The sequence below is a fragment of the Hippopotamus amphibius genome, chromosome 11 (assembly GCF_030028045.1).
Source record: "Hippopotamus amphibius kiboko isolate mHipAmp2 chromosome 11, mHipAmp2.hap2, whole genome shotgun sequence".
Classification (NCBI taxonomy): domain Eukaryota; kingdom Metazoa; phylum Chordata; class Mammalia; order Artiodactyla; family Hippopotamidae; genus Hippopotamus; species Hippopotamus amphibius.
This window is the reverse complement of record NC_080196.1, coordinates 32,145,341-32,168,820: the sequence shown is the minus strand read 5'-3', so window position 1 is coordinate 32,168,820 and position 23,480 is coordinate 32,145,341. Positions and strand designations below refer to the sequence as shown.

At 44.9% G+C, this 23,480-nt stretch overlaps 1 protein-coding gene across 2 annotated transcripts in view; it reads right to left on the bottom strand.

Annotated features, from left to right (window-relative positions):
* CLIC5 (chloride intracellular channel 5) overlaps positions 1-23,480 on the bottom strand; it is a 170,289-nt gene that overhangs the window by 53,908 nt on the left and 92,901 nt on the right. For both annotated transcript variants that reach the window (XM_057699401.1, XM_057699402.1), the window contains exon 2: positions 1,662-1,771. In XM_057699401.1, coding sequence (XP_057555384.1) covers positions 1,662-1,771 — 110 coding nt within the window. The remainder of the gene's footprint in view (positions 1-1,661; positions 1,772-23,480) is intronic.

Genomic DNA, 23,480 nt, shown 5'->3' with positions numbered 1-23,480 from the left:
AAGAGCGTGGCATCTGAACCAAGAAGAGCGGGTTTTTAGTGGCAGCCCTTCCAATTCCAGGTGGGCAGCTTGGACTAGTCATTTGAATGTGTCTGTCTCGGTTTCCTCATATAGAGCGAAGAAATAAGATCTCCTTCACAGGGTTACACTCAATGTGATTTTTTTATGGGAAAGCATGCCCTAGTTGTAAAGCATCAGGATTGTAGATATGGTAACTTGGTGAGATGCAAAATGATGGAGCAGGGCAGCACGGACCATAGATGCTGGGTGAATCTGGAGGAGCTGAGTGATAGATGTACCTGAGGGTGGCGGGGTGGGAGGGGGAGGCTTCACACAGGAGGGGGCTGCTCCTGCGGGCTGAGCACCATCTCTCTATTCAGTAAAAAAACAGAGAGCCTCTGAGAAACAGAGGAAGCATCCCAGAAGGTGGTCCAGCCTGCCAGAGGCAGATAGGTTCTGCGAGATGGAGTTGAGAAGAACCAAAGCAAAGACAAAGGAGGACTGCGGATGCATTTATGCCGCAGGTAGTGGGAAATGTTAGGAGGTTTTCTGAGTAGGGGGAACCACGTGATTAAAAGATAATTTTAGGAAGAATATCCTTATGATAATATAAAGGATGGATCAGAGAGAGACAGAGAGAACCCCGAAGGATGAAGACCAGTTCGAAGAAAAAAGACACAGTCCAGCTGCTAGTGGTGGGACCTGGAGCTGGTGTGGGCTTTGAGAATGGACAAGGGAGCTTGGAGGTAAGAGACAGCACAGGGAGAGAATGCCCTTGGCTTGGTGACTGATGGCAATGGGGGCAGCAGAGAAGGGAGCTGGAAAGGTTTCATTCAGTGCCGACAAAAATGGAAGAGCAAAGGAATTCAGGAGGGGACCCCAACTCAAAGGGAAAACGAAGGTACAATTTGCGACATACAGATTTTACTGTGATAATAGAAAATGCAAGTGGAAATATCGAGAAGACAGCAGGGTTCTGGGTACGGAATAATCCACGTAAAGGTGACAGGGAGGGTGTGCTGAGCTCACCAGCGGGGAAGGCAGAGGCAGATGAGAAACACACAGGGCGTGAGCCTGAGCCAGTCTGCATTTAAAGGGCAGGTGGAGGAGAGGAAAGAGAAGCAAGATGGAAACGGTGTGGCTTGTGATGGTGAATGAGGCCCACACGTCACTGCACTTTAAAAACAGAACACTAGTAACTCTCCATCCCAGTCTGTAATCCAGAGCTCTCACACTGAGGAGTTCTGAAGATGGGCACGTAGCAGGGGAAACGGTCTGGATCCCGACTCCTTGGGAACTCAACCTCTCACACCTGAAGTCTGGCTGGGTCCCCCAGGATGGGGGCACCAGGAGTACCAGAATGGCTCACTCCTGGACTTTTAGATACCATGCCCATCTCTGTGCCAGACACGCTCAGCTGCAACACCCAGTGCCCAGTCCCTCCTTCTTCCTCGCTAATCGGGACTTGCCCATCAGGGCAGCCAAATGCTCTGCCCCAAGGGTGATGCTCACGGTCACAGCCCCCCTTGTAACCAGGGGTCTGGCCAGCGAGGTGTGAGCAGGGGGGTGCTGGGAGCCGTGAGGTTTCCACCCCCCGCCCCCATGGAAGATTCTCTGTTCCTGCAGCGAAACCTATTGCTCATGAATGCAGCATCCTTTACCTTTTCAGATCCACCGTGGTGACATTGAACACAACTCCTTTCAGCCAGAGGATCATAAAGAGACGCTGAGAGAAGGGACAGTTGCCAATGCTTTCCCCATCAATTCCAGCCTAGAAAGAAGAGCAGCAGAGTCCTGAGTTGGCTTGTGCCATTAGCAAGAAGGAATACAGGATTACAACAGCCAGACACCAGTCTGAGCAGAACTAACTCCGTGCCCCAGGCTTCCTTTAAAGATGCCTCTAAGATCTCTCCGTGTCTTCCTAATGTTTATGCACGGCGACACCTGGCACAGGGTAAGGGCTCAATAAACATGTGCAAAAATGAATGTTAGTTTCCAGCATGGTGATTATGCAGACTCATAACTTTCTGAAACCACTGAACCCTAGCATCTCAGGGTAAAAAGAGACCTTCAACATCACACAGTCTAACACAAATGATGTCAGACCAGCTTCTATACTCCCAAGTAATCATCTCATCTGTGCTTGAACGTCTCCACTCACTGGCAATTTCTCTCTCTGACTGTCCATTCTGAGGACAGTTCTAACCATTAGAAATGCTTTTCTTTGGTTATACCTTGCCAAAGGATGTTCCTCTGTAGTTTATCTTCCACCCTTTGGTTCTTGCTCCACGAGGATGTTATAAGTACAAATCCTCAGATTTTGACCTTATCTCTATCTAGTCAGCAGGCTCAAAACTTTATCAATGCCCCACTTAGTTCTGACTACTACTTGACGTTGTGTCAATAAACCATTCATTTGTTAAATGATCCTTTTGCTCAGCAAATATGTATTGACCGTGAGCAAGGTACTGGAGGAAATTACACAGGGGATTCAAAACTGCATTTACTCAGGAGCTTCTGATCTCCCATGGGGTGAGCTGGGGGATGAGACGAGAACACATAGATAACCGTGACAGATAGCACTGTGGAAGACCCGTGTACTTCTGCTCCCCACAACTCCTTCTCAGTACGCTCCTCAAAACAGCAGGATTTTTTCTGTTTTTTGGGGTTTTTTTGTCTGAAAGGCAAGTCTATCTTTCCCTCTGAATGGGCCACAAAGACATGAATTTTGTAAAGAAACATTTTCAGCAAACACATGAACAAAAAGGTTGGGGAACTGATCTCTGTGTAACTTATTTCCACTGAGTGGTTTATTGGCCCCGAAATGGTACTTGGAGGGAGAAATCACCCACTCACTCTAGTTTGCTGTTGGTTCCCCTGGAAACTGTGGCCCCATCAGGACCAGGCTCCACTAGCAGGTAGGGTTCAAGGAGGGAGGGCCCCCAGGCTTGCTTGCAAAGCTGCCGAGACTCCAACCAACATCCTGGAATGGGGGCTTACTAAGATTTCTTTCTTTTTTTTCTTTTCTTTTCCTTTTTGAAAGAGAAAGAGAAAAAAACTACCCTCCAAGCTCAGCACACTATTTTTCCCCTCGAGGTTTGTTCGCTGTGGGGTTCGGGTGGGGAGGTTTATTTCTACCTGGCCCATCACTCCCAGCAGAGGCTCAGGTTTACAACTGAAAACTGGCACCTTTGACGGTGTTGCTTGTAGGTAATTACCATGAAATTACAGTTATTTTACATCTCTCTTAACCCCATCCAGAGCCCCATCCCTATTCAGTTCTCACTTTCCTCACTCACCCTGAGTGCTTCAGACACCACGGGCTCAGCTGTAGAAAATCAGAAAGGTGGAGGGCATGGGGTGGGCGCCACCCCTGCCCACAGGGCTGAAGTTACCGATAAAGCCACACTCAGACAGGCGACTAGGAATTTAATAACAGCATGATGCAAACTTGAGTTGATGACATCAGTTCCCTAAGATTTTCTTTCCCAAGAAGCACTCACTTGAGAGGTTCTTGGTCCTTTAAGACATCCTGACAAAGGAACTTTTCCCCAGGGCCGGTTATGATGTAAGGGACAAGTGGAGAATTCAAAAACAAAAACAAAAGCCACGTCCACACACTCTCATCCGCTGTACCTCTCTCTGGCGGTGGGGGTTGGGGTGGTCATAAGGGAACTGAAGGAGGAGCTGATGAATTATTGGAGTCCTCATTTGCTGGACAAAGTTCATATAATAACATTAATAATACCAATGAATGTCTATTGTCAGGCACGGAAGTACTTTACATATATTATTAACACACTTATTCCTCACGTGAAACCTGTGTAGTGAGATAGCGTCACCCTTTTGCAAATGTGGACGCTGAGGGGAAAGTACAGAGAGGGGAAATCACTGGCCTGAGGGTCCCGGGAATGAACGCAGGCAATCTGGCTTCAGATCCAGAGCTCTTAACTGCCATGCACAGACTCCCACCTGAGGACCCAGCCCAGATGGGTAGCGTGTTCACCCAAGGTCCCCGAGCAGGAGGCGCGGGCGCTGGACGCACGATACATCCCAGCCTCCAGTCCAGGCGCCACAGCTCTGCGGGGGTGTCAAGGCTCGACGCTGTCACAGCTCCCCACATTTCCACTATTATGTTTTAGTGTTTGTTTTTTTTAAATAAATTTGTGTATTTATTTATTTTTGGCTGCATTTGGTCTTCACTAACTGCACACAGACTTCCTCTAGTTGCCGCTAGCAGGGGCTACTCTTCGTTGTGGTGCGCAGACTTCTCATTGCGGTGGCTTCCCTTGTTGTGGAGCATGGGCTCTAGGTGCATGGGCTTCAGTAGTTGTGGCACATGGGCTCAGTAGTTGTGGCACATGGGCTTAGTTGCTCCACAGCATGTGGGATCTTCCTGCACCGGGGATGGAACCCATGTCCTCTGCACTGGCAGGCGGATTCTTAACCACTGCGCCACCAGGGAAGTCCCTCCATTATTGTCTTAAATTATGATTCTAGACCTAGCAGACAAAAATTGCCGAAAGGCCAAAAGAAATAATATGCGAGGATTTTATTTACTCTTACTGTCCCTGCAACTCTCTTTACGCTTCCCCTTCCCTTTCTTTTCCTTCTCTTTTCTTATACTAGGAACACTAAACACGAGATCTACCAGCTTAAAAAATGTTTCAGTGCACAATGTGGTATTGTTGACTGTAGGTCCAGTGTTGTAAGCAGATCTCTAGAGTTTACTTTGTTCAAATGAAACTGTGTTCCCGTTATTAGTAATTCCCCACTCCTCCCTCACAGTGCCCCCAGCAACCACCTTTCCACCTATGACTTTGGCTATTTTAGTTACTTTGTATAAGTGGAATCATGCAGTATTTGCCTTTCTGTGATTAACTTAATTCATTCACCATAATGTCCTTGAGATTCATCTATGTTGTTGCCTATTTTAGAAGTTCCTTCTTTTTTAAGGCTGCATAATATTCCAGTGTGTGTGTATACCACAGTTTCTCTTTTTTTTTAATTTTTTTTCTTTATTATTTTTTTGGGGGGGTACACCAAGTTCAATCATCTGTTTTTATACACATATCCCTGTATTCCCTCCCTCCCTCGACTCCCCCCCCACCCTCCCTTGAGTCCCCCCCATCGTCCCCCTCCCAGTCCTCTAAAGCATCTTCCATCCTTACCACAGTTTCTTTATCCATTCATCTGTCAATGGACATTCAGGCTGTTTCCATATTTTGGCTATTTAAACAGTGCCACAATAAACACAGGAGTGCTGCTATCTCTTCCAGATTCTGATTTCAATTATTTTAGCTAACTAGCCAGAAGTTGGATTGCTGGATCATATGGTAGTTCTATTTTTTATTTTTTGAGGAACCTCCAAACTTTTCCATTGTGGTTGCACCACTCTGTATTTTCACAAAGAGTGTGCAAGGGTTCTAATTTCTCCACACCCTCGCCAAGACTTGTTGTCATTTGTTTTTCCAAGAATAGCTATCTTGACAGGGATGAGGTGAGATCTCATTGTGATTTTGATTTGCATTTCTCTCATGATTAGTGACACTGAGAATTTTTTCATATACCTGTTGGCCATTTGTATGTCTTCTTTAAAGAAATATCTATTCTATTCAAGTCTTGACTATTTTTCAATTGGGTTATTAGGTTTTTTTCACGATTGAGTTATTCAGTTTCCTCTTTTCTGCCAACATTCACCAGTCCTGTGGCCCATGAAAACCATTTGCTAAACTCATGGGTTAAATGTGGTGAGCGTGTGGCAACCACTTGAAACATCGACCAAGAAGAACCTGGTGGCGCTCACTGGGACCGCAGCCCTGAAAAGTATGAGGGAAAATCCAGATGGACTGTGGTCCAAAGAGGTTCTGAGCAATGGGGGCTGGGGACAGGCAAAAACGTGGTGTACTGGGTTAAATAATATTCCCTCCAAATTCATGTCCACAGGGAACCTGTGAGTGTGACCTTATCTGGAAATAGAACCTTTGCAGATGAAATCAACTTAAGATAAGGTCACATTGGATTTGGGTGGGCCCTAAACACAACTGGTGTCCTTATGAGTAGAGGGAAATTTGGACACAGACATACAGGAGAAGGTCCTATGAAGGCAGAGGCAGAGATCGGGGTGATGTGTCTGCAAACCAAGGAACACCAAGGATGGCTGGGAGACCCCAGAAGCTAGAGGAGACAAAGGAGAGGTCTTCTCTAGAGATTTCAGAGAGAGCATGGCCCAGCTGCCAACTTGATTTCAAACTTCCAGCCTCCAGAACTGTAAGAGAATACATGTCTGTTGATATAAGCCACCCAGTTTACGGTCATTTATTTTGGCAGCCCTAAGAAACGAATGCAAACAGTAGGGTCAAAGGAGAATGGTGTACAGCTACTGGCAAACTTCCTAAGTTCACCATTCTGCACTGCCATTGGCCTCACGTGCACACAACTGCCAGCCAGCTATGACCCCAAAGTACTGTCTGTTTCCTAGATATAGTAAATTGATTTACTATTAAGTGTATATACTACACTAAACCTTGTTATACTATACTGTATTCTATACTATATTATTTAAGTTGTAATAAAACATAAAATATTGTACAGTATATAATATTACATGTGATAATAGTAATAGCATGATGTAATTATATAGGTTGTATGATTATACATTATATGTTGTATGCCGGCTAAGTCATATTATATGTTATGAAATATTGCCTTCCACATAGTCTCTCCCCCTATATGGTGAGCCTGGCTGCCCGTAAAACATGACTATGTTTTATTCACATTGCCTTCAGCAGTAACACACACAGGTCCCTGAAACTGAATTGATATTCAGTGCCTGCAGAACGGGTGCATGTTGATGGGAGGGTGATATTGCTCCGTTTCTGTGGCTTGAGTATCTCAAAATTTTGATGTTGGCCCTCTGAAGAGCATCCTGAAAAAACAGCTTGGGTTGTAGAACACATTATAGCAGGAGGTCATGGTTCTAGACCCACCTCTGCCTCTGATTCACCGTGTAACCTTGAGTCTCAATCTTTGCACTTATAACTTCTTGCAATGTTGTGAATTCAAGTGGCTAATGGAAATTTAGCAGTTTAAGACAGCAGTTCTCAAACTCTTCGGTCTCAGAATCCTTTTATGCCTTTCATGATTGTTGAGAATCCGAAAGAGCTTTCCTTCAGGCATGTGGGTTACAGCTATTGATATTTGCTGTATTATAATTAAAGTTAAAATTTTTTCAAATATTTATTTACTCATTCACTAAAATATAATGCTAATAATAAACACATTACATGTTAACATAAATAACATATTTTAATGAAAGAAACCATGTATTTTAAAAAAGAAATTTAGTAAGTAGAGTGGATTTGTTATATTTTTACAAAATCTTTAAAGTCTAACTTAACAGAAGTCAGCTTCTGCATTCAGTCTTTTGCTATTTGGTTGAAGTACATGAAGAAAATCTGGCCTTACCCAGATATGTAGTTGAAAAAGGGAGGAGTAATTTAATAGCCTTTTCAGATAATTGTGGGTATTTTTCTTTTATACCACACCGAAACTCAACAACTGGTAGTTTCTTAAAGGTGAGTTGATAGGTGGAATTTGAAACCCTATCCATGAAATTCTTCTGTTCCACTAAAACCCATTCATCTATCTCACACTCTGCATGGGTCTTTTACCCATGAATGATTTTGTCACATCACAAATTCCTCTTTTGGAAAATAGCATCTCACGGAGTTAAACAAACCTTCCAAATAGTGATACATTTCTTTTTACAATAGCAAAATATCTCATCCAATAATATCACCAGCAAGCTCATCAGAAAAGTCTAAGCAAAAAGAAGCTGTCAAGATCCTGGTGGCAAATACCCGTTTTCCAATATTCTCATTTTCTCTTGAAAGCTTGTCATTTATCATTGGCAATGAATACTGTCAGCTGTTAGTGTTGAAATGACAAGTTCATTTCCTTGATTTTCCAGGAAATGTCTGGCAGATAAATACCAAGTAGTAAAGACCATAGTTTGTCTGCTGGTTGTCTTTCAGGTAAAAATTGTTCTGCAAGAGAAACTTCTGGTCAGCCCACAGCTCAGTCATACAAGTGCTTCTCCTGAGGCAACCATATGCTTGTCAATACTGCCAAAGAGCTGTATGTGCATTTCCCATTTCATCCTCCAGAATGTTTAAAATACATGTACTCATGAGTTGAGATTTAATTACATTAGATAATTTTTACTGCTTCATCAAGATCATTCATAAACGAGACTTGCCCTTTTTTTTTTTTTTCTGTACGTACATTACTCCTCCATTATACCACTGCCTCTATTTGTGCTAAAACACCTGCAGATTTTACCCACAAAACAGCAACCCAGGGAGAAATGATGACTTTGAAAATAGTTGTGACCTCCCAGGACCCCAGAAAGGATCTCGGAGACCCAGGAGTCCATGAACAACATTTGAGACCTGTTGGGATAAGATACCCGATGAACAGACCAGGTACATAGAGCTTCGTCTCCAGACAATAAAGTGAAGCTGATAATTGCCCAGAAGTCATCTGAGGGTACCAAGGTCCAGAAGAGGGAAGAATTATTCAGAGAAGAAAGATCCAAAAAGGAATAGCAGGATGGGGAGGGATGACATTTAAGCTCGACAGATGTCGTGTCACTTAATTTACTGTTTCCCGACTCCGAAGGCACCCTTCCATAAATGCTGGGTGAGAAGCAGTGGGAATTCCTTTCAGCATTTCTAAAGTGAGCAAGGAGGTAGGATTTCCCAGAAGAGAGCGCTGAAGGGACTTTGCAAGAAGAAGGGGCTCTGCTGCGGCCTCTGGCATGGGCTGGGAGTCAGCAGTGACCCTGCCCCAGCCCTAGCCCAGAATGTGATCCCTCTGGCCCCTGCAGCCTCATCCTGCTAACCCTCTGGACACAGAAGTCAAAGCCTCCACGTAGCCTGTGTACAGTCTGCTTGTGGCCAGGGTGTCCACACAGATCTGCCACTTACTCTGCAAGCCCCGTGTGGCCTGAAGGCCCCCTGTTCCCGCGGCACCTGGACCCCACTGCACACCTACACCCCCATTGCGGATGCTCTGCATCCCTCCTGAACTCTTCAGGGTGGCCTGTGGCTTGCCTAGTGACTCCGAACTAGCCTTGGCCTCGCCAGACCAGTGACCATCTACGCTTTCTGCTGGACTGGCCACACTGCTCCAGGGAGATCAGAACCCCTTCCAAGTCTGTCATCCCCTGGCTATTCCTCTTCAGCTCTAGGGTACCACATACAGTGTCTTTATATGTCATGGTTACTCTCTTATCAGAGTTAATACTTCTTTATGTTAAACTTCTCCTGCTAAAACCACTGTGTGGTTTCTCTCTCCTGATTGGACCCAGACTACGACAGAGGCTTAAATCTCTGATATTTCAAAATGGAAGTTTTTTAGGCTATTTGTCCAGTTCCACAAGGTTAAGTCCTAAATGAGGTACTAGAAGAAAGAAACCTGAATTTTCTCCGGAAAGTTGTCACCATTTATGTCACATTTCAACTCTTTATTGCTTCAGCCCATGAAAACTATCGTTGAGGACTCAAGTGGTTAAACACTCTTTTCAGGTTACAGATAAAAATTCTACAACAGAGGGGCTGTAACTGTGACCTCAGGGATGATACGATCTAGCTCTTTATTTTTACTGGTAAGGAAGTAGGCCCAGAAAGGTTAGACGTCCTGCCTGTGGCTGCACAGCCTGGTCCTGTGGCAGAATCAGGCATATAATTTTCCTTCCTTTCCTTCTTTCCTTCCTTCCTTTCTTTCTTTCCCTTTCTTTCTTCCTTCCTTCCTTTCCTTCTTTCTTTCTTTTTCTTTCTTTCTTTCTCTCTCTCTTTCCTTTCTTTCTTTCTTTTTCTTTTTCTTTCTTTCTCTCTTTCCCTTTCTCTTTCTCTCTCTTTCCCTTTCTTCCTTTCTCTTTCTTCCTTTCTTTCTTTCTTTCTTTCTTTCTTTCTTTCTTTCTTTCTTTCTTTCTTTCTTTCTTTCTTTCTTTCTTTCTTTCTCTTTCTTCCTTTCTTTCTTTCTTCCTTCCTTCCTTTCCTTCTTTCTTTCTTTCTTTCTTTTTCTTCTTTCTCTCTCTCTTTCCTTTTCTTTCTTTCTTTTTCTTTCTTTCTCTCTTTCCCTTTCTTTCTTTCTCTCTCTTTCCCTTTCTTTCTTTCTCTCTTTCCCTTTCTTTCTTTCTTCTATCTTTCTTTCTTTCTTTCTTTCTTTCTTTCTTTCTTTCTTTCTTTCTTTCTTTCTCTCTCTCTCTCTCTCTTTCTTTCTTTCTTTCTTTCTTTTTCCTTCCTTCCTTCCTTCCTTCCTTCCTTCCTTCCTTCCTTCCTTCCTTCTTGCTGCGTCTGTGGCTTGCAAGATCTCAGTTCCCCCACCAGGGACTGAACGTAGGCCATGGCAGTGAAAGCCTGGAATCCTAACCACCAGGCCACCAGGGAACTCCCAGGGGTATAATTCTTGATCCCTAACTCCTAGCTTTTCTGTATGCTAGGCTGGTTGTTCTCTTACAGGAAAGGGTGTTGACTGACAAAGACCACAGGCAGAGGACTATCTTTGGCTATATAGTGACTCATCTTTACAGCACTAAACTCATTCATACCACGGGAAGAGAAAGAATTTTTCTTTAGTAGCAATATTTGGATCTGCCCACTTTCTCTTATTCATGTAAGTCAGATAATATTCCTTACTATGACTATTTTTTTTAACACCAAATGAACTGTCGTTCCAATAGTTTGGTTGGTCAGCCTCCCATGAACAGCGATGGGACTTGTGGTTTGTGGTCCACTTGAAGATGGCAAGTTCTACCCCTGAAGAAACAACATTCTTTTTCTCAGCAGTCACATAAGGCTTAACTCACTGGGGTCATTTAGGCATTTTTCATTCAATTAACAGTCAGGTAATAAGTATATATTTGAGGCTTCAGAGGTGCTCAGCATTTATCCGAAGCTGATTATAAAGGCTGAATCAGCTCTATGCAGAAGGCTGCCTGTATAATGTCATATGAAGAATACCAGGTATATTAGTCAGGGTTCTCCAGAGAAACAGAACCAACAGGATTTGTGTGTTGATAGAGACAGAGATAGAGATAGAATTGTCTCCACCTGATTCTGGAGTTTTGGTGAATCTAAAGCCTTGTGGGCTACGTCAGTAAATTGGAGACTCTGGGAAGGGTCGCAGTTCAAGTCCAAAGGCAACCTGCTGGCAGATTTCCCTCTTCCTCAGATGCTGTCGGTTGTTTCTTTATTGAAGCCTTCAACTGACTGAATGAGGCTCACACACAAGATAGAGGGTTACCTGCTTTCCTCAAAGTCTACTAATTTAAATATGAATCTCATCCAAAAAACACCAGTCTAGAAACAGTCAGCATAATCTTTGACCAAATATCTGGGCACCACAGCCTGGCCAGGTTGACACATAAAAATTAAACATCACACCAGGTGAATTTAAAAATATTACCGGAGACAGGTAACCCATCAATTTAGTGTGTGTCATCAGCACTTTAGCTCGCCAGATGGTTTTACAAACAGAACGTAGTTATGTAAATATCCCCTCCCAAAGGAACGCACAGGCTCCGTGCCCAGAAGGCTACTCAACTCAAGTGTCTGACTCAGAGAAGCAGGGTCCAGCGGTACCTCGGACCCTGAGTGTCCAGCCTGGTCTCATAGTGGCTTTGGGCCCAAGGCTGCCTACAACTCAAGGTGCTGCATAGTATGACTGTGCCCAAGGCCCCCCTCGAGTAGGGACCTTCAGCCTACCCTGAGCTTTATGGCTTTCTGCACTGAGTCTGTACTCACCCTCCTGTTCATCCACACACCCTCTGAGAAAGACCTGCCCTCTCCAGCCCAGCACCACCCAATGCCCCTTCATCCAGCCCCTTCTTTCCACGCCTATGTGTTCCCCCCCATTCTTTCACGTCCAAACTATGTGAATAAGTGACTGGGTCTCTCCTAAAATTCTTGCCAGTCCTGCTTCTATTCACACCCTCTTCCTAAACGATTCTCTTCCAGTCACTTTCTGGGACTAAGCCATTTTCCTTCTTTCCTTCCCTCCCTCCCTCCCTCCCTCCTTTCCTTCCTGTCTGACTTACCCCTACTTGACTTTTCTCTTGGAGCGAGAACTTTTGATTATCTCTTGCTCTGAAAACTCAGCCCTCTGCTGCCTGCCTTGTCACCTGGCGCCTCTCCTGGGGCCGGGGCTGGCTTCACACACGTGCCATCTGTGCACAGGCCTTAGACCCTGAGCTCAGAAGGGCCCCACGCTTGGCTGAACGCTCTGTTGTTGCTGTCTCGAAATCCTTCATCAATTCTGAACAAAGGATCCCTCATTTTCACTTTGCTGTAGCCCTCACCAGTGGCAGCCCATCCTGCATGTGACTCTCCTGTTCCTAGATGACTAGAAGACTGTCACGGTGTGAGATGGGAGGTCATAAAAGGTGATGCAGATTCTGCCTGGCTCTCTCTCTCCTCTGGGATGTGTACCCTGGGAACCCAGCCACCACGTTGTGAGGAAGCCCAGAGCCCATGAAGAGGCACTCTGTAGTGTTCTGGCAGATCCCCAGCTAAGTTCTCAGCTGACAGGTGCCCTCAACCACCAGACACATGAATGAATGAGATTTCAGGTGACTCTAACCCCCCGCCTTTGCGCTGTCCCAAATGACGCCTAGTGAAGTAAAATGAGGCATCCCAACGAAGCCCTGGACAAACTGCAGGTTCGTGAGCAAAATAAATGTTGTCATTATGTAAAGCCACTAAGTCTGGGGTGGTTTATCATCTAGCAGATAACGCACACACACACTTAGCCTCAGGCTCCTCATCTGCACATTGGGGGCAAGAAGCATCTACCATGCAGGGCTGCTCCACAACTAGATAATATGTACAGAACACATAGCTTTCGCGTTGTAAGTGTAGAGCTGTTATCATTATGAGCACAGAAGACAACATTTAGGAAGAGCTAATTAAACACCCCTGTGTGTGAAATGCTGTGCCTTAGTAAAGAGTCAGTAGATCTCTCTTTGATGACACAAAAGTTCAACAATACCTCCACGTGCAGGCTTTTGTGTGTGGAGACACTTAGTGGAGAAAGCAAACATAGGAAGAGCTATGGCACTGTCCACTGGCCACAGACAGGTGTTCCTAAGCTAGGGCAGGATCACATTGACCACGAAGGCGAAAAGGGCGAGTGACTCATATTTGGTTAGCTGGTGGTACAACGATGGGCACATGCACATCTGTTCTCTACAAGGCCACTGAGTGTCTGTGCAGAGCAACGTTCCGCAACCAAACAAGGTTTTCAGGTGGTTCGGGAACCAGACGCAAAGGTCTGGAACTCAAGGAAGATGGATGGGTAAAGCTAAGGGCTCAGGTCTGTGACAGGTTCCTGGCGGTTTTCTATTGAAGCCCAGTGGAAGCCTTTGCGTTGTCTAAATATCTGGGAACCTTTGCCACAAATATTTATGGGACCGTCATGCTATTCTTTAGGTCTGATCATGGCTCTCCATGCTCGGATCGGGAGAACTGAGAGCTGGAATTCTTCCACCTCAGAAATGCACCAAAGCACAGGAAACCTGAGAATGATACAAATCTACAGCCTCAAATAAACAGAACTCCTTGCCATGTGGGTTTAATTTGAAGAAGACATCTTCTTACTTAAGCCTCCCCCGGAGAATACCAGTCCTAATGGAGGAAACATGACTTCCACTTAATTAGGCCACTGTCAAAAGTTTTGCTTTCCTCCCTTGACATATTTTTTATTACTCAAGATGCTATAGCAATTAGTTCCAGCTTTTGATCATGAATCCATTCCCCATACATTCATGGAAGGAGCCTGCAATTCCTATAACCATACCAAACGAGGGTATCTTGGTACTGATTCTCTGACAAAGAGAATGGTGTTTGGGATCCTGTGATAATGGAGATTCTGCAGTTGTTCCTCATCCTGCCCTCTGCTCTGGTTGTCTGTGTGTTGAGTTTTTGAATCAAGCATTTTAATATTACAAACTGGTCTGAAAAGACTTAAGAGAAATCACGAAATCTGTCACTGGGTCTCTCAGTTGGGTTCAGTAAGCTCTCATCTATCCAAATCTCTCAAATATGACAGATTAAAAGCCTTGTGGTACTAAAACCAAGTCTGAATCATGAGATTTACTAAATAGGGTCATGTAAATCCAGGACTCTCTGGAATATTCTTTGCGAAATTAGTATTTTATAATATGTCGGTGACGTAGGGTTTATAGAGCTTGAAAAATCCATTCTAATACTCATTTAATAATGCCATACCCAGGTCCCATGCTCAGCTATTCTGATTTAATTAATCTGGAGTAGGACTCAAGGGAGTTTGGGGTTTTTTTTTAAACTCTCAAAGTGATTCTAACATTTAACCAGGCCTGGACACCTCTAACCTGGCACTGCTCAAAATTGGGGATGGACAATAGAACCGCTAAGGAGCATGGTAAAAAAAGAAAACTGATGACAGAGCTCCCTGAGCCCACTCGAGACACATGGAGCCAGAGTCTCAGGAGACACTTGAGGTGCCCTCTGCTCTGTTTGTTCCCTATTTCCCTATCTAACCTGGAAATTCCTCTACCCCCCACCCCACTTCTACTGCTATTCCTCCCCACCGTCAGTCCTTGCCCCGGCAGAAGTGTACCATTTTGAGTCATTCAGACAGAGGACACATTTGGGATAAGGCCACGGGTAGAACCTCAAGTCAATGCAGCCACAAACGACGTCAGGAGCTTCACTCGCCAACTGACGTCCTTCCAGTCGCCCATCCACACAGAGCTCTCAGGTGGGTCCTCCCTGGAGGTGACAGCACTGAGACCAGGTCCAGAGATCCTACCCACGTGGGGGAAGCTCTCACAAGGTCAGATGTGCTCAACCACCTCCCTCTCCCCAGGCACTATCCTCTACTCTCCTCTAGCCAGCAAGGGCTGGAAACTCTGCCTCTTCTGCAATGCAGGATTCCATCCAGTCCTATGTTTGGCTTTCCTGGCTGTGGGGGGTACTTAGGAGGTTTTAGCGCCACCCCAACCACGTGCAGTCACTTGGCCATTTGGGGAAGGTGGGTCCTCACAGTGAGGGGGACAAGTATCTTCACTAAGGGCCTTCTCAGTGCAGAGCCTGGGAGGACGGTGCTCAATGAGACCCCATCCCTCTCCTTGAGAAGCTGCCCCACATGGAGGCAGCAAAAGGTCAAGAGGTGATGCCCTGGGCATAAGTAGAGTGCAATAATGACACAGCCTGGGTGCAGTGGGAGCAGGAAGGAGACCCCCTGAGGCCTCAGGGAAGGTTTGCGGGCAGCAATAATCCTTGATATGAGGCTTGAAGGGTAAGAGGCTTTGTTCAAGCAAAGTGGTGCATGAGGACATCAGAGCAGAAGTGAGCAAGTAAGCGTGGGTCTGGAGGCTTGATTACACCATGTGGGGTATGTAGGGAACCATGAGCAAGTCCTTTCCTTCGTGCTGTATCAGGAAAGCCCACACAGGAATTCTCCAGTTCCAGGTCCCTTTCTTCCTCCAGCCAGAGGATGCCAGCCCAACCACACGCCAAGCCACAAAGCAGTCAAAAGCCTATCTTCTAGGGACCATCTGTCCCCTGGGTCTGCTATTTCTACCCTCAATGGTCTCTAACCCCTTGGCCACCCTTGGCCAACACAGTATCTTACCCACTTCCCTTTTTCAAAGCCAGCTCTGAAAGCATTCCCACAAAAGTGTGAATTCTGGATAACAGCTCAACACTGATCGTGGACCAGATGTAAGCAGAGGGGATAAAGCTCCAGTGGTAGGGTTTCAGGCCTCTGCCAGGGGAGTGAGGAACCAGGAAAGGAGAAAGAAGGACTGCAGTAGCTTCCTGGAGTCTTGAAGCAAGACACATGGGATCTCACCCATCACATCCTATGTGAGATCCAGTCAGTTTTACCTCTGCAACTTACAGGGACGGACTGTCTACAATGGGTGCCCAGGCCGAATGGCAACATTTCTTATTGCAAAGCTGCTTTCATTTGCATCCAAAATTCTCTATTTAAAATCACTTTGGGGCTGCTTGGAAGGGCAAGACTTACAAACAAAAACAATGATACTTTCCTTTTTAACTAATTTGGATGTGGGAAACTAGAGGCATGTCAGGGGTTGCTTTAATGTGAGTGCTGTGAATTTGGGAAAGTTACATTTTCCTATGCAGTAAGGCCTTAGTCAGAATGTTTGGATAAGCAGGATGTTCGGGTGAACTGAGTTCCCTGGTCAGCCCTTTAAGCCAAAGAGAGCGTGTAATGAAAAGCAGGGGATCAGGAGTCCTGTGTTCTAGACCTGCTTTTGGCACAAAGGACTGTGTGATCTTGGGCAAGTAATTTCCCCCTCCCTGGGCCTTAGTTTCGTTATTTACAAAGTGGATGAAGTAGAAGAGATGATGTTGAAAGATACTCTCAAATATTTCTAATGTGTGACTGGGAGAAGGTGAATATCAATGAATCATTTATTTGCATTGAAGAATTCCGATGGTGTACACCTGAAACTAACACAACATTGTAAGTCAACTATACTTCAATTGAAAAAATTTATATATGATCACTGAATATATCTGTCACCAAAAGGAGCGATAAAATAAATTTGTAGTACAAAAGAAAAGAATTCCAATGGTGCATGGGGAGACTCCACAAGCTAGCACAGGTCCCAGCTCCCAGCCTAGCACGGCTCCCGGCTTGGGCTCCATAAGCGTTTGCGGAGAGGATGGAGCTTGCAGGCTGGCATTCTACCCTGGAAAGCAGGCAGGTGGACCTGCGGGGTAGTGGCCAGCACTCTCGGTTGCAGGGCAAATGAAGACTTAAAGCAAGAACCCCCGTGACCACCTTCGCAGGCTCCTTCAAGGCTCTGCCTTCTCACAGCTTGCCTTTCACGTCTCTCCATAGTATTCTCAGCACATCATCTTCAACAGCCGTTGAAAGAAGCATCCCTTTGGGAAGGCTCCCCACCCCCACTCTGATCCCTCAAGCTTCATCCAACCCCCTCGTGTTTCAGACCCGGCCAGCTGGAGGTCCAAACACTTTAGATGACTGTCCAAGACAAACGACAATCAGTGGGGGTGGAGTTTGCAGTCGAATGGAGATGGTTGAAATCTCAGTCGAAGTCATTAATGTAAGTAATTCAGACATAACCGCAGAAGCCGTGAGAACCGAATCCTTTCAAAAGTCATCTTAGAGATGTTCATGCTAGTCCTCGCTTCCCTGCCATTTGATCTTCTTAAAACAGTAAAATGTTGAAGACACGAAAAGAGAAATTCTTATTATTGTAGGCCTCAGATTCTAATCAAGGTTTATTCTACTTTAACATGGAGGACTCCTTCAGGGTAAAGACCAGGAGCCAGTCTCACACTGAAGTTCCTGAGCCCACAGGGGGAGGACAGAGGAGCAGCTGGGTAGCTAAATCCCTCCTCTCCAGAGTCCTTCTGCCCCAGAGGTAATGGGGAGATTAAGGAGATAACACAAGGAAGATGGGAGTACAGGGGCTGGTGGAGGGAGAGCTCTTAATACATCAGCTGTCATCTTTGTCACTCTGCCCTCTAGACCATCTCTCCTTCCTCACGCTCACACCCCCAGGTCGCTAAAGGCCATGGGCCTGGAGGGTCTTCTCTGCCACCATGGGAGAGAAAAATGTTCTACTCACCAAGTGCCCTCTGTCCCCTGAGCCCAACCTACTCATTTCTTTCACGTTTCTGCAGAACCTACTGTAAAGAGTGTTGCTTCGGATGACTATATTTCCTGCTTCAGAGGGGGGCTTTTTACAAATAGCATCCCAGCTACAGACACAGAAACTGAGCCAGGTTTTGCATCAAGGAGACCTCATTTCATTTTCTCTGCCTTGAAAACCTTCGGTCTGAGCTCGCTCCCGACTGAGTTATATGTTCAAGCTCAGGCCAAGCTGTAATTGAAAAGAAGTCTGTCTTTAGTAATCCCCTAGGCCCAAAGGGGAAATGAAAAGCTTTTCCAAATGGCAGACTAAGGCAGGAAATGTTCTATTTATTGTACTCCCATAAAATAATAAACTGACCCCAGTAATTACACCACACACACAATAGTCCGGGTCATCACCCAGGAAGCCACAACCTGAGATGGAGTCTGCGGTTCTCTCCAAAAAGGGAACTGTTCCAAGATCTACCATATTTTTTTTTTCACAAGTTCTACAGTTACAAGAGACAGATTGCCCACCCTGCTTTCTGCCTGGCCAGTGGGAGTCAGAAGAATCTTTGGGCTGGTCCCAGATATTCTGCAAGGTAAATATGCCTTTGAGAAAGTCACTGCCTCAGCATGGCCTTCTGCATCCTTGCCTACAAGATGAAGGGATGCCTGGACAATATCTAGCTCTGAATTCTCTGCTTCTCTCCATGCTCACTTGTTCAGCATTATTAATTGGGCACCAAGAAAGGTAATGAATGACCCTTGCTTGTGAAGACTGTCATGCAAATTCTCCACTTTATGCCTAGGAGAAAACATTGAACGTGGCCATCATAAAGATACAAAACTGCCCCAAATAACTCCAAGGTAAGTGAAGTGCAAAAGCTTTACTTTTCTTTTTTTGCAGAAGCTTTTCCTCTCTACTGGATCTTTTCTGTACGTCTCAGAATTTGGTGTGATGCTTCTGGGTACTCAAGTTCACAAGTACCACAAAACCCCTTGTTTTGGCTTCTGCATCCTAATACTGGGATCTACAGAGAGACTCCCTCAAATCAGCCATTTGGTAGTACAGGAGATGTGAAGACATGTTTCCAGCCCTAACAGAGATCACTCCATCCATGGAAGTTTATGTCACTGTAGACAGTCATCAAAGCATATCATTGTATTTCCATTTAGTTTGAAGGTACCAAATGGAATTGTTGCACTTGTGTGTTAAAAATTGTACTAATGCCATGTTCTCCACACCCAACCCCCATCAAACAACACCCACCATTATCAGCCAGGACAAGCCAAAGTCACAATAGCTTCCCTTTCCTTGCTATCTATCTAAGGAAGGAAACCTGCTATTGTCAGGCTATGTTTAGACGAGATGATGCTAAGCAATGGCCTGCAGGGATTAATAGCAGATAGACTTCTAGATCTTATCTAATGTTTAGGCTCAATCCCTTCCAATGATCTTTTGATGGAGGCTCAGGAATGACAAAGATTTTTCAACTTTGCTTCATCTCCCAACTATGCATGAGGCTGCTGGAAGCATGAGGGAGAAAATTCTAAGGTCTCAGCTAGGATCAGGGCAGGAACGTCAGTGTCATGTGGTGATCACGTGTTTTATTGATCATGCTAACCTTAGATGGAATTCTGCAGACACTTCCACACGGACAGCAGAGGCTGCTGAAGAAGTAGAAGAAACAGGGCAAAACTAAAATAAGAAACGTCATTTTTCTCTGTGTTCTCCCAATTGGCTCTTATCGCATCTTTCTTTAACAGGATTTCTTTCTACTAAGTCATAAAACAGACCCTGTTTTGTTTTTCTCTTCTCAGTCTCATGATATAATTCAGGGCCGGATATAACACTCTAGTTGTTCAACATATAGCTTACCTGCAAAGACCACAGTCTTGGAGACATACGGTGGGGCTGAAGAGAAACAAGACCTTAGGAACAAGTAATGTGAGTAGCATATGTGATTATCCAGGACTTTTGCTCTCTCGTATTTGCAGTTCTGGAACTAGCTTTGAGCATGGCATTTCTTCCCTCAATCGTTTCACCCAAAGGAGACTAAAAGATGGCTTGAACTGGCCTCAGAGCTCTCTCCCTCATCTGTAACTGGGGATAATAACAGCTGCCCACCTGCTTCAAGTTCTCTGTGAAGTTCAAATGAGATGATGTACATGCAAGTGCCGTGAAAGGTTGGGGCACAGGAACAACACTACGGCCCGACATCTGGTCCTTTGTCAGCAATTACAGCTAGAATAGGATGCCCAACAGCCTGACAGGAGGGGAATGAACACGAGCCAAACCCTCAACCAAGTCCCATTAAGAATGTCCTGTCTCTCCTGCAGAACTCCCAGCATTGGCCCTAAAGGAAACAACTGTCTTCATAGAAGGAAATTCTAGGTTATCTACAGCCATGCTACTCAAAGATAGGTCCGTGGACCAGCAACATCAGCCTCCACTAGGAGCTTGGTAGGTCGTAGATTCTCAGGCCCTATCCCAGACCTACTGAACCCGAGTCTCCATTTCAATGAGATCTCTAGGTGTTTTATGCCTATTGGTGTTGGAGAAGACTGGTCTTCAGAACCTTTGGAAAACAGAGGCCTCATATAGCAGCAAGGCAAAGACCTTCACAATCTGTGCACTAGGTCAGTGATATCCAGCTTTTCCATTTGACTTTAAAAAGTACATTTTGGGGGACTTCCCTGGTGGCACAGTGGTTAAGAATCCACCTGCCAGTGCAGGGGACACGGGTTTGAGCCCTGGTCCGGGAAGATTCCAGATGCCGCAGAGCAACTAAGCCTGTGCGCCGCAACGACGGAGGCCTAGAGAAAGCCCATGCACAGAAACAAAGACCCAGGACGCCAAAAATAAAATAAATAAATAAATAAATAAATAAATAATTTTTTTTTTTTTAAAGTACATTTTTGCACATCTGGATTTGACATAACTCCTGTTTAGGAAAAAAAAAAATCTCTACTCTTGTAAGCAAGAATCTGGCCCTACTGGGTTCTGGAAATGTGAATGAATCTCAGCCAAATTTCCATACCTCGCGCCGAGGAGGGGGACCCCGCATGCAAATAACAATGGCAGCCTGGTGCTGAAAGTCAACCCTGCAGCTGAAACTGGAGCTGGGGCTAAATTATTTATTGAAATTCCATGATGTGGCTTGTCCGTCAGGAGCTGCTGAGCCTAGAGTCTCTGAGCATATTCATCCCTTGCAGGCCAGATCCCCGTGAAGCCCCCTGCCTCTTTGCCTGTGGGGACCAGTCAGATGTCAGACCCGCTTCTAAGAGGTTAAGTGATGGAAACCTGACAAGTCATGGTTCATGACCTGGGCTTTCTGAAGGTGCCACGTCAGCGCCCGTCATGGTGCAGTGCAGGCTACCTGCCTGCCTGCAACCCCTGGGGCATAGGAAGCTTACACAGAGAGGTGCAGAAAAACAAGAAAGCTGATAGGTTGCAGCTCTTAAACATGAATAAAATAAAATAAAATAAAATAAAATAAAATAAAATAAAATAAAATACAAAAATAAAATTCTCTGCCTCAGGGTTTCTACCAGTATAATGGAGGGAAAAGGTTTCTTGGCCAACCAAAGTGCCAATGTATATAAAATGAATTCACTTCTGTTGATAAGCTGCCCTTTTATAATCACAAATATTCAATCCTCAGAAGCAAAATGCTGTTAACAACGTGCCCACTGATAGCAGAATGGCTGATTATAGGACGACATGTCTATACTTAGTGCGATAACATATGGCTAGTAAAAGCAGTAAGTTGGAGTCTTATGTCCGATCCTGGAGGGAATATCATGGTGGGAGAAAAATGCAAGTCACGAAGCGATGTGAGTCGTATGATCTCTTTTTATTTAAAAACAAAACCCTGTGTTAAATATGAACACACAAGCAGCACTTTGTTTTTAAATTAAAAACGTGTGTGTGTGTGTGTGTGTGTGTGTGTGTGAGAGAGAGAGAGACAACAGAGGGAGGGGGGTGGAGGGCAGTACTTAACACGGATACCATCAGTTTTTCTCCAGTAGGAGGCATTTGAGGGATGGTGAAGGGAGAGTCTTTTTATTTTCTTGATGTGGTTTACGTGGTTTCAGATAAGGAAATATCTGAACCCCTTGGGCCGGATATGTTTCAAACTTTTAAATATTTTGGCATGTAAAAAGGTGACAAGATGCATGTAAGCCCACCCCATCTTCAGCAGGCTCTGGGCCCCACCCTGTAATCAAATCCGTTAACGTTTTTGCGGCACAAAGCGAAACACATAGAGACAACAAATTAGCCTCCAAAAATTTAGGTCAGTTTTGCCTCCAAATGAATTAGCCACAAATTAACAGAAGAACTTTCTGGTGTCAGGCCTTTTGGAATTTCAGGATTCTGCATGCATATATCTCTTCAGGGTCTGACTTGCCACACTGATCGTGTATTTGTAATATAAACCAACAGAGTAAAATACAAGGGAAGGGACAAAAGAGAAACGAAAAATAAAGGGGAACCCCCTCTGATGAACCCTTGGGTACTTGTACTTGTGACTCCAAAGGGCTCTGACTTAGAACTTGAGAGTGACCCCGTGGACGTAGCTCTGGTGAAACACATGCAGAGAGTGGGTTTGTGCATTGGAGACATTAGCAAATTCAAGCCCGCTGGCCTGTTGTGTAGCAGATACAGGAGCTCAAAAGAAGGTGAAAGAAATAGTTTTATCAAAACAGAAAGTAACTTAGTTGCTAGGGAGTAACCAGCTTCTAAGATATGGTTCCTGTTATGCAATGTGCAACTGAAACCAAAACATCTGTGTCAAAGTTAAAAGGCATTCTGTATGAGGTCAACAGGGGATGGCCAACTTACTTATCCCTGGTAGCCCCAGTGTGCCAGCAACTTGTTCAGTGATGGTCTCAGATTCTCACAGGGGGCAGGTAAGCTTTTGCTTTTAGTGGGCCTCCATCAATCTAGAAATTTCTTTTAAAAATATAGTTATGCTGTTGATCTTTAAAATATCTTCTAATGTGCCAAATGTCCAATTACACAAAATCACAAAGAACAAAACAGTATTTTAACTGTCAGTCTCCAAGCTGTAAGTGCTGGATAACCTAAGCCAGGGCAGTTGGAGCCTTTGTTTTTCTCCCTGTGAAGTTGGGGTTAATACCACTCACCATGCTCAGCTGGAAGGTAATCAATAAAACTAAAAAGTATTTAAAAGTCTTTGGATTAATACATGTTGTAAGTTATAAATGACCCATTTCTCTACATTGTGGAGGTGAAGGCTCAGGGCCTGAATGTCACAAAGGGAATATAAATGATCAGTGGTGGCAAAATCACTGGGCCTGGAATCAGAGATTCTGGGTTCTGGTCCAGATGCTCCCCTAAAAGTGGGAGCTGCTTTCATACCTGGGCCTCTGACACCTGCCCTGTCCATCTTTCAGATGACAACAAGGGTCAAACGAGACCATGTGCATGGGAAGGGCTCTGATCACTGGAAGTGGTTCTAGTTTCCCACTACCTATGAAAAGATGAATAAAAGAAGAAGGAGGTGGAGGAGGAGGAGGAGGAGGAAATTATATATAAGGCAGAATAGAATACACAGTAAATACAGTCCCACCAATGTGTTCTACGTCCAGGGGAGCAGTATTTACTTCTGGTGGGAGATTAGGAAAGTGTCCTTTCATTTTTTACCATCTCTCACCCAGATTTATTTTTTGTCTGCTTGCTTGTTAAATGTGTAGGGTGACCAGCCATCCCAGCTTGCCCAGGACAAAGGGGATTTCTGAGCCCTCAAGGCTTAAAACTGGGAAAGTCCCTGGCA